General features: G+C 48.0%; 1 protein-coding gene across 1 annotated transcript in view; it reads left to right on the top strand.

The window, feature by feature from the left end:
* Positions 1–9984: 9984 nt before the first annotated feature.
* LOC116823383 (olfactory receptor 51E2-like) overlaps positions 9985–11871 on the top strand; it is a 5098-nt gene continuing 3211 nt past the window's right edge. The window contains 1 exon segment of the mRNA XM_075067402.1: positions 9985–10076. Coding sequence (XP_074923503.1) covers positions 9985–10076 — 92 coding nt within the window.

Here is an 11871-nt window from a genome sequence, read left to right as displayed (position 1 = left end):
CACAATTTGAGGACTTCAGTGGCTAAGACGTAGATTAGAGGTTTGTTACAGGAGTGGGTGGGTGAGATTCTGTGGCCTGCGTTGTGCAGGAGGTCAGACTAGATGATCATAATGATCCCTTCTGACCTTAAAGTCTATGAGTCTATAACCCTTCCTCCCCTCCCCATCTCAATTTTTCACACTTTCTAGATGGTCACCCTAGGTCCAAAGAACTGGAGATGAACTACAGCTAGCAAAAGATCCCCTGCTTATTTCATCTGTTTCTCTACCGGTCACCCTGTCTTACAATGTTTTAAAAGCATGGGGCTACTTGTCCAATAGGAGTCTCAAAATGTGATCACGCTCTGCTTGTATTTAAAAATGATTAGAAGGCGAAACTGAGTCTGTTAGTTGCTATTAATAATTCAGGCAGTTTGTTCCTTTTACCTAATCATTACTGCAAGTGGGTTATTGAAATGTTCAGCAGTAAGAAGATTTTTAGCCAACTGTGTATTATGCTTCCATTTATAAAGGGTTAGTAAATGATTAATAGTTATTACCATCTTACACACACAAGTAGTATGAGTGATAGGTTATTATAACCACATCGGTAGAAGGTATCATAAAAAGCTTTAAGCCATAGTTACAAGCAAAAAATTGACCCATCAGACTCTATAAAAATTGGCTAATCATTTACCAAAGCATCCATTAATCATTCATTAACCCTGTATAATGTATTTGGAAAAGGAGCATTAATACAAAGTGGGACCCTGTTGCAAAAGATTGTGGCACGTGAAAGGCTGATCCGGGGAAGTGGAGACAGACTTGTACAGTCATTCTCACAATGCATGGAGTGAGGAAACCAGCCAATCACACAGCTGCAGCCCTCTAAGCGCAGGCAAGAAACTACAGATCCTGGAAATAAAACCTCAGCAATATGACAGAAGGGAGTTTGAGCCAAAAATAATCTTTCTCTCTCTGCTACAAATTTCAGCATAATTTTTCTCTAATTAAATTTCTCAGTTTACTAACAATATTGTATTAATATTCTGCAAACCCCTATTACCAGTTGTCACAGCCGCACAGGATCTGTGCTATACCCCCAGCTTTGGGATGGTTTCTTGGAGGAACCCCTTGGTGCACCAGACCCCGTAGGGTCTCTCTCTTCTTCCAGGGTAGGTTCCACGTGGCCTCATCACCTCCCATGACTGAACCTCTGGGGCTCCAGCCCTCCTGGTTCACACCGTGAGTTCTGTTCAGCGAGTCCAGCTGAGCTAGACTCCCAGTAGAGACTTGTCCACTCTTCAGGGACTAATGCACATGGCCATGCATTCGCAGTGACACATGAGCAGCATTGTTAAAGCAGTCTGGTCGATTAGTAAACTGGACACAGCCTAGGAAGTCCTTAGGCTAGCACAGACGGAAAAGTATGGTTCAGTTCCATTCTGGTTCCTCAGAGCCCCACCAAGCTGTAGTGAACTCCATGTTCAGGCTCTGTCTCTTTCTCTATCTGAGCTCATTCGTCAATTCCCAGGTGTAGCAGGGTGGATCCCTGCTCTGGCCCTGGAGGGGTTAAAAACAGCCCAGGGAAGGGGCCGGGGCTGGAGAAAGCAGCCTTTCAGGCTGGGCTGATTGGGGAAGTGGCTGCAGCTGGGGCCACGCCCCAAACTGAGCCACAGGCCCTTATAAAAGGGCAGAGAAGCCAGGAGCCAAAAAAAACTCTCTCTGTGTTCAGAGGGAGAAGGGCCTGGCTGGTGCAAGGGACCAGAGAAGGTACCCAGGGTGAAGCAGGGCTGGGGAAGGCAGCAGAGCCGGGGAGCTCCTGACTGGAAAGCCCCAGGCTGCGGCCTAGGAGTAGGCTGAGAGGTACTAGGGTTGCAGGGTGCAACCCGGGGTAGGCCAAGGCAGCAGGTCCAAACCCCTTTGCCAATGATGAGAGGCTAACACTGCAGTCTGCCCCAGGGCGTGGGGGCTAGCTAATGACTGGGCAGTTGCCAAGACCCTGAGGCAAAGTGGGGATAGAGTGTGGGGGGGTTCCCAGGAGGGGGAAACCCTTAAGAAAAAGGGGTTACTGCCAGGGGGGCAGAACCCCACATAGAACGGGGCCAGTAGCAGAAGCCAGAAGGCGTATCACCGGCCTGCAGAGGGCGCTCCGAGCTGTGTATGTGAGCTAATTCCCTGAAGCAACCAGCAGGAGGCGCCGCGGGGTGAGTTCGCCCGGTTACACCAGGGAAGAACCCTAGCTTGTTCCAGCAGTGTCAAGGTTCCTTCCCAACTCTGAACTTTAGGGTACAGATGTGGGGACCTGCATGGACACTTCTAACTTAATTACAAGCTTAGATCTGGTAACACTGCCACTATCCGGAATTTCAGTGTCTGGAGCACTCCCTGTCCCCCCAAAACTTTTCCCTCTCTGGGTTGCCTTGAGGGATTTCAGCAATTCCCTGGTGAACACAGATCCAAACCCCCTGGATCTTAAAACAAGGAGAAATTAACCATCCCCCCTCTCCAAACAAAGGAAAAACTTCCCTCCTTTCTTTTGAAACATCTTGTTCCCCCATTGGTTCCTCTGGTCAGGTGTTAGCGAGGCTAGGTGAACTTTTTAACCCTTTACAGGTAAGAGGCATTAACCCTTAACCATCTGTTTATGACACACACCCCAAATCTCAGACAGTGTGGAACCACACTGGAGATGATTTCTTCCCAGAACTTTAGAATTAACAGATTAATAAAACACATGCACCTTTACATATACTACTAATTACGTAAAACTACAAGATCTTTTACATTCTAAGGACAATTTAACTAGTTAACTCCGGGAAACTTTCACGGGAGAGTGCATCAGCTACTTTGTTAGAAGCTTCTGAAATGTGTTGAATTTCAAAATCAAAATCTTGGAGATCTAAACTCCATCAAAAAAGTTTTTTATTGTTTCCCTTGGCAGTATGAAGCCACTTTAGCACAGCATGGTCGGTTTGTAGCTGGAAACATCGTCCCCTTACGTATGGTCGTAGTTTTTCCAGGGCATACACAATGGTGTAGCATTCTTTTTCACTGATTGACCAGTGGCTCTCAGACAGTTTCTTGCTGAGAAACATGACAGGATGGAATTCTTGATCTGGTCCTTCCTGCATTAAACCTGCTCCTACACCACGCTCAGATGCATCTGTGGTTACTAGGAATGGTTTGTCAAAGTCTGGGACCCTGAGCACAGGGTCAGACATGAGTGTTGCCTTAAGCTGGTTAAAGGCCTTCTGGACACTCATCAGTCCACTTAACTGCATTTGGCTGTGTCTTTCTGGTCAGGTCTGTTAGTGGGGCAGCGATTTGGCTGTAGTGTGGTACAAATCGCCTGTAATATCCGGCCAAGCCTAAGAAGGATTGGACCTGTTTCTTTGACTTTGGGACAGGCCACTTTTGGATAGCATCCACCTTGGCCTGTAGGGGATTTATCGTTCCTTGACCCACCTGGTGTCCAAGGTAAGTCACTCTGTTTTGGCCTATTTGACACTTTTTAGCCTTAACAGTTAGTCCTGCCTGCCTGATGCGCTCGAAGACTTTTTCCAGGTGCTCCAGGTGTTCTGCCCATGAATCAGAAAAAATGGCCACATCATCGAGGTAGGCAACTGCAGATTCTCCCAATCCTGCTAGGAGACCATCTACAAGTCTTTGGGAAGGGCGGGTGCATTTCGCAGCCCGAAGGGAAGCACATTAAATTCATACACCCCTGCATGGGTGATGAAGGCTGACCTTTCCTTGGCGGGTTCATCTAGCGGTACTTGCCAGTACCCCTTGGTTAAGTCTATGTAGAGATGAACTGGGCATGTCCCAATTTCTCCAATAGCTCATCGGTGCGTGGCATTGGATAGTTGTCGGGACGAGTTACAGCATTTAGCTTACGGTAGTCCACGCAAAAGCGTATTTCCCCATCTGGTTTGGAACTAGAACCACTGGAGATGCCCATGCACTGTTAGAGGGGGATTATACCCATCTGTAGCATTTTGGATCTCCCGTTCTATAGCAGCTTGGGCATGAGGAGACACCGGTAGGGTGGGGTTCTAATTGGTGAGCATTACCTGTGTCAATGGAGTGGTATGCCCGTTCAGTCCGTCCTGGGGTGGCTGAGAACATTGGTGCGAAGCTAGTGCACAGCTCCTTGATCTGTTGTCGCTGCAGACGTTCCAGGGTGTGGAGAGGTTCACCTCTTCCATGCCACCATCACTTTTTCCTTCGTAGTAGACACCTTCAGGCCACTCAGCGTCATCTCCTCCCTGGGCTGTAAACTGACAAACCTTTAATTCTCTGGAATAAAAGGGCTTTAGAGAATTAACATGGTACACTTTAGGCTTTAGGGTTGAGGTGGGAATGCTATGAGATAGTTAACAGCTCCCAGGCGCTCTTGGACCGTGAATGGCCCTTCCATGATGCTTCCATCTTATGGGCCTGTTGCGCCTTAAGACCATAACCTGGTCCCTACTTTGAAGGAACGCTCTCTGGTATGTTTATCATACCAGGCCTTTTGCTCTTCCTGAGCATCCTTTAGGTTTTTTTAGCAAGGGCTAAAGAGTGTGTCGGAGGGTGCTTTGTAGGTTGCTTACAAAGTCTAGAATGTTAGTTCCTGGAGAAGGCGTAAACCCCTCCCATTGCTGCTTCACCAACTGTAATGGCCCCTTAACCTCGTGGCCATACACAAGTTCGAATGGTGAAAACCCTAAACTGGGATGTGGTACAGCCCTGTAGGCAAAAAGCAACTGCTGCAACACTAGGTCCCAATCATTGGAGTGTTCATTTACGAATTTACGTATCATGGCCCCCAAAGTTCCATTAAACCTCTCCACCAGGCCATTGGTTTGATGGTGGTAAGGGTGGCAACCAAGTGATTCACCCCATGAGCTTCCCACAGATTTTTCATGGTCCCTGCCAGGAAATTAGTTCCCGAATCTGTAAGGATGTCGGAGGGCAACCTACCCTGGCAAAAATGTCTGCTAAGGCCTGGCACACACAGTTTTAGCCCTGGTGTTGCTTAGAGCTACTGCTTCCGGCCATCGGGTAGCAAAATCCATGAAAGTCAGTATGTACTGCTTTCCTCTGGGGGGGTCTTTTTTTGGGAAAGGACCCAGAATATCCACAGCTACTCGCTGAAATGGGACCTCAATTATGGGGAGTGGCTGGAGAGGGGCTTTGACCTGGTCTTGGGGCTTTCCCACTCGTTGGCACACCTCACAAGACCGGACATAATTAGCAAACGTCCTTGCCCATTCCCTCCCAGTGGAAAGACTTCCCCAACCGGTCCTTGGTTCTGTTCACCCCGGAATGACCACTGGGATGATCATGGGATAAGCTCAAGAGCTTTACCCGGTACTTAGTTGGAACTACCAACTGTCTTTGAGGACGCCAGTCTTCCTGGTGTCCACCAGAAAGAGTCTCCTTGTATAAAAGTCCTTGTTCTACAACAAACCGGGATCGGTTAGAAGAGCTGAGAGGCGGTGGGTGTGCTCGTGCGCCACCCAAGCTTTCTGAAGGCTGTCATCTGCTTCCTGCTCAGCCTGGAACTGTTCCCTTGAGGCTGGAGAACATCAGTTCCTCCTTAGACTGTGGACTGGGCTTGGTCCCTCTGGAAGCGATGTAGGTGATGGGGTTTTTTTGTTGATTGTGAACCGCTCTCCGCTGGTGCACTATGTGATATTTCAGGCTCTGGCTGAGCCTCTTGGGTAGGGTTGTCTGCTGCTTCTGCCAGTTCAGCCCGCTGGTGCCCTCTGGCGTTGGAGTTGTAGATGGGTTTGCAAGCGCTGGAGTCAGTGCTGGCAACGGTTCTGGTGCTGGTTGCTTTGCCAGTTCCGGTTCTGGGACTGGATTCACTATGGCTGTAGCATTCATGGGTAGAAGATCCCGGTTCCACCACCTCTGTCTGGGTCTCTGGTAACACAGACGGGGCCTGGTGGACGGCTGCTCAGGAACAGGGATGGGTGTGGAAGCTTGCTTGGCCTGGCTGCGTGTGACCATTCCCACCCTCTTGGCCAGCTTCACATGGTTGGCCAAGTCTTCCCCCCAGTAGCATGGGGATGGATAATTGTCATAGACTGCAAAAGTCCACATTCCTGACCAGCCCTTGTACTGGACAGGCAACTCAGCTGTAGGCAAGTTTAAAGATTTTGACATGAATGGGTGAATTGTCACTTGGGCCTCTGGGTTGATGAATTTGGGGTCCACTAAGGATTGGTGGATAGCTGACACTTGTGCCCAGTGTCTCTCCCACGCGATAACCTTCTTTCCCCACTCTCAAGGTTTCCCTTCGCTCCGAGGGTATTTGAGAGGCATCTGGGCCTGGGGATCTTTGGTGTGATTGTGGTGTAATGAACTGTAATCGGTTGGGGTTTCTTGGGGCAGTGGGCTTTATATGTCCCAGTTCATTACATTTAAAACATCGCCCAGCTGACTGGTCACTGGGCCGAGGTGGGTTGCTGGAGACTGGTGAGGTGGGACAATAAGGTGTCTGGGGCTTTCTTGGGTTGTAGGTGGGGCCTTGGGTTGCCCCCGGTGATAGGGTTTAGTTTTCGGTTTGCCCCCTCTGATATTCGCTCCAACTGCTAGTTTTTTTCTTTCTTCTGCCACTTCCACCCATTTGGCTCCAATCTCCCCGCCTCGGTTACAGTTTTGGGCTTCCCATCTAGGATGTACCTTTCTATTTCCTCAGGAACACCCTCTAAGAACTGCTCCATTTGCATTAGGAAGGACAGCTCTTCCAGAGATTTAGCACTTGCTCCTGATATCCAGGCATCCCAATTCTTTCCAATGTGGTAGGCGTGTGTCGGGTAAATGACACATCTGGTTTCCACCTTAGGGCTCTGAACCGCCACCGACGGGCATGCTCAGGTGTTAGCCCCATTCTGATTCTGGCCTTGGTTTGAAAAAGTTTTATATAATCGTTCATGTGTTCCTTAGGCATTTCAGCTGCCACCTCTGCTAAGGGTCCACTGAGCTGTGGCCTCAGCTCTATCATGTACTGGTCTGTAGGGATGCTGTACCCATGGCAGGCCCTTTTGAAATTTTCTAAGAAGGCCTCAGTATCATCACCTGCCTTGTAGGTGGGGAATTTTCTGGGATGGGAAACAGTACCTGGAGAAGGGTTGTTAGGGTTGGCTGGTAACTCCTGCTTAGCCCTTGCTAATTCCAGGGCATGCTGTGGGCCTCCCTCTGGATCTCCATAGCCCTCTCAGTGGTCAGCCTCTTTGGCTTTTTCTCTCTTCTCTTTCTTGCTTCTTTCTTTCTCTCCATTTTTTTCTCTCCCCATAGCTCTTTTGTGGGCAGCCTTCCTCAGCTCTCTGGGGCCATCTGTCTGTCATGTTCCTTTTGGCTCTCCTCAGCCTGGAGTTTGGCCAATTCTAGTTGCTGTATGTTTTTTTTTAATCCTTGCCTGACATTTTTCCCTGCTCTGCCTGAGCTATCTTGGTTTGAGGAGCAAAAAAAAAAAAAAAAAAACACACAGCTTTTAACTGGACTTCTCAGAATGAGAAGAAACCAGAAAAACTGGTTTGTAACTTGTCTTTTGCAAACTGTTAATTACCCTCCAGCTAAGCCCAGCTGGAAATCCTTTCTAACAAAGCCTTTGTTAGAAAAACCTTTATCTGTTTGCCTTCAGGGTATCTCTCCTTCACTGCTTCCCCAGCATCTCAAAGGAGGAAAAAAAAAAATCTGGCTTTTGGTTCTAAAAAATCCCTCACCGCTGCTCACCATGTCAAGGTTCCTTCCCCACTCTGAACTTTAGGGTACAGATGTGGGGACCTGCATGGACACTTCTAAGCTTAATTACTAGCTTAGATCTGGTATCACTGCCACCACCATCCAGAATTTTCAGTGTCTGGATCACTCCCTTTCCCCCAAAACCTTCCCTCCCTGGGTAGCCTTGAGAGACTCCTTCACCAATTCCCTGGTGAAGTCCAGATCCAATCCCTTGGATCTTAAAACAAGGAGAAATTAACCATCCCCCCTCCTTTCTCCCACCAATCCCTGGTGAGTCCAGATCCAATCCCCTTGGATCTAAAAACAAGGAAAAATCAATCAGGTATTAAGAAAAAGGCTTTTAATTAAAGAAAAGAAAGGTAAAAGAAAACCCTCTGGGAGAGATTAGCATACCAGCTACTCTCACAGACAACAGATTCAAAACACAGAGGAAGGATGTTCCCCTGGGCAAAAATCTTAATACACACAAGAATACCCAATTTTGATAATTCCCTTAATGATACCAAGACAAGTTACAAAGAAAATAAACATAAACCTATTTATCCCTTTCTAAAACTTACTACTCTGATAAGAGGCTGGTTCCTTGATCTTTTCCACTCCGGCTGAAACTGAGACTGACTAAATAAAGGAAACTTTCCTCCTTCTTTTGAAACATCTTGTTCCCCCATTGGTTCCTCTGATCAGGTGTTAGCTAGGCTAGGTGAACTTCTTAACCCTTTACAGGTAAAAGAGGCATTAACCCTTAACCATCTGTTTATGACAAGCAGCCACCTCTTATCCCACCCCTCCCCCGCCCACTTCAGACCCCCCCAACCCTTTGTTCTTGAGCTGGGGGATGGGGAAATCCATCTCCCTCTGGGTTGTTGGTTGCTAGGTGTTGATGTCCTGGTGACTGGCTTTGCCAGGGTCTCCTCAGATTCTCCACTGATGTGGGGTTGGCCTCAGCCAGTCCTCCTGAGTAGGAACATAAAAATGACTGTACTGGGTCAGATCAATGGTCCGTCTAGCCCAATATCCTGTCTTCCAACAGTGCCTGGAGCCAGATGCTTCAGAGGGAATGAACAGAACAGGGCAATCAGCAAGTGATCCATCCCTGCCATCCAGTCCCAGCTTCTGGCAATTAGAGGTGAGGGACATGCAAAGCATAGAGTTCCATCCCTGATCCTCTTGGCTAATAGACATTGATGGACCTATCCTCCAGGAACTTATCTAACTCTTTTTTGACCTCTGTTATACTTTTGGCCTTCACAACATCCTCTGGCAATGAGTTCCACAGATTGACTGTGCATTTTGTAAGGAAGCAATTCCTTATGTTTCTTTTAAACCTGCTGCCTATTAACTTCATTGAGTGACCTCTGTTTCTTGTGTTATATGAAGGACTAAATAACACTCCCTTATTAACTTTCTCCATAACAGTCATGATTTTATAAACCTTTTTAATCTCTCCTCATATGGAAGCTGTTCAATACCCCTAATCATTTTTGTTGCCCTTTTCTATACCTTTTCCAATTCCAATATATCTTTTTTGAGATGGGGTGACCAGAACTGCATTCAATATTCAAGGTGTGAGCGTGCCATGGATTTATATAGTAGCATTATGATTTATTCTCTTATTAGCTATCCCTTTCCTATGTTTTCAGAGAACTACCCACAATGACTCAAAGATCTCATTCTTGAATATTAATAGCTAATTTAGACCCCATTCAAGGTGTGAGTGTACTATGGTGTGATGGGGCCCTGCCCCATACTGGGCTCTAAGAGGTTAATATAGCCCTAGGGAGGCTGCACAGGAGGTGACCAATCACAGAGGCGCTGCGAGGAGCAGCCAATCAGGGCCAAGCTGGCCCATATAAGAAGGGCTGCAGAGCAGAGCAGCTTCAGTCACTCCCTGAAACTTGAGGCGGGAGGAGGACTGGCTGATTTGCAAGGTAAAGGTAGCAAACACCCTGGACAGAGCAGTCCTGCAGGCAGAGACCCGGGAAGCTAAAGGTAGCTCCTGGCAGGTTGCAGGGATCTGCAGGGTGAGGCCCTGAGGCAAGAGCAAAGAGAATGCTGGGGCCCTTGGGATGTAGCCCAGGAAAACCTGCTGAAGGGTTGTAGGGGTCACCGCAAGCAGCAGCCTTCTACAGGGTCCCTGGGATGGGACCTGGCCTAGTGGATGGGCCTGGGTCCCCCCCACTCACCACTGGGGAATTGGCTAAACAGTAGACTGTGGTCACCACTGAGAGAGGTGGCTGGACAGGGACTACAGAGACATCCCCCGGAATGAGGGAGAACATAGTGTGGCATGGCCAGACGGCTGTCACTGGAGAGGACATCACGGTCCTTGGAGGGATGTGGGTCCAGGAGCAGAAGAGGTGATGGGCGTAGCACCACCAGAGCAGGATGCACTGGCTACCTGAGCTAATTCCCATATTGGCCACGAGGAGGCGCTGGAGTGGTGAGAGCACCCTGTCACACATGGATTTATATGAAGGCAATCAGGGCCAGCTCCAGGCCACAGCGCGCCAAGCGCGTGCTTGGGGCAGCATGCAGCGGGGGGTACTCTGCTGGTTGCCAGGAGGGCGGCTCTGGTGGACCTCCCGCAGGCGTGCCTGCAGAGGGTCCGCTGGTCCCACGGCTCCGGTGAAGCATCCGTAGGCATGCCTGCGGGAGGTCAACCAGAGCCGCAGGACCGGGAAGCAGCAGAGCACCCCCCGCAGCGTGCCGCTGTGCTTGGGGCCGCCGAATGGCTAGATCCAGCCTTGAAGGCAATATATTTTCTGTTTTATTGTCAATCCCTTTCCTAATGGTTGCTCACATTCTTAGTTTTTTTGGCTGCTGCTGCACACTGAGTGGATGTTTTCAGAGAACTATCAACAATGACTCCAAGGGGAAGCATAGTTCAGTGGTTTGAGCATTGGCCTGTTAAACCTAGGGTTGTAAATTCAATCCTTGAGGAGCCCATTTAGAGATCTAGGGCAAAAATCCGTCTGGGGATTAGTCTTCCTCTAAGCAGGGGATTGAACTAGATGACCTCAGCGCCTTCCTCTTCTGTAAGATCTCCTTTTTGAGTTTTAACAGCTAATTTATATGCATAGTTGGGATTATGATTTCCAATGTGCATTACTTTGCATTTATCAACATTAAATTTCATCTGTCAGTTTGTTGCCCAGTCATCAAGTTTTATGAAATTCCTGTTTGTAGCTCTTTGCAGTCTGCTTTGGATTTAACTATCTTGAATAACTTTGTCTCGTCTGCAAATTTTGCCACTTCACTGTTTAACCCTTTTTCCAGATCATTTATGACTATGTTGAATAGGACTGGTACACACCCTTGGGGGGACACCATTATTTCCCTCTCTCCATTCTGAAAACTGACCATTTATTCCTACCCTTTGTTTCCTATCTTTTAACCAGTTGCTGATCCGTGAAAGGACCTTCCTTCTAATCCCATGACGGCTTACTTTGCTTAAGAGTGTTTGGTGTGGGACTTTGTCAAAGGCTTTCTGAAAATCTAAATACATTATATACACTGGATCCCCCTTGTCCACATGCTTGTTGACCCCCCTCAAAGAATTCTAGTAGATTGGTGAGGCATGATTTCCCTTTACAAAAACCATGTTGACTCTTCCCCAACAATTCATGTTAATCTATGTGTTGGATAATACTGTCCTTTACTATAGTTTCAACCAATGTGCCTGATACTGAAGTTAGGCTTACTGGTACTGTAATTGCCGGGATCACCTCTGGAACCTTTTTTAAAAATCGGCATCACATTAGCTATCTTCCAGTCATCTGGTCCAGAGGGTGATTTAAATGAAAGGTTTCATACCACAGTTAGTAGTTCTGCAATTTCATTTTTGAAATCTCACCCCAGCAATGCAGCGGAGAAAGTTTCCAGGCCCTGAACCAGCCCAGTTCCCTTGCCCCTGGCCTTTATTTCCCATAGATGTTTCCATCCTGCTGTTGGAGAGGCGCTAACAAAAGGAGGGTCTTTCCCACTGGCCTTCTTCTCTACAACCTGAGTGTGAAATGAAATCCCGTATGGATGTAACTCTGTGACTTCAATAGTAAAAACGCTCTGGAGTCAACAACACCTCAAACCTTGGCTGTGGATTCAACCCCCGGCTTTGTTATTTGCAGCGTTGTAGCACCCAAGAGCCTTAGTCAT

Source organism: Chelonoidis abingdonii, chromosome 1 (assembly GCF_003597395.2).
Source record: "Chelonoidis abingdonii isolate Lonesome George chromosome 1, CheloAbing_2.0, whole genome shotgun sequence".
NCBI lineage: Eukaryota > Metazoa > Chordata > Testudines > Testudinidae > Chelonoidis > Chelonoidis abingdonii.
This window is presented reverse-complemented; position numbering and strand designations above follow the sequence as displayed.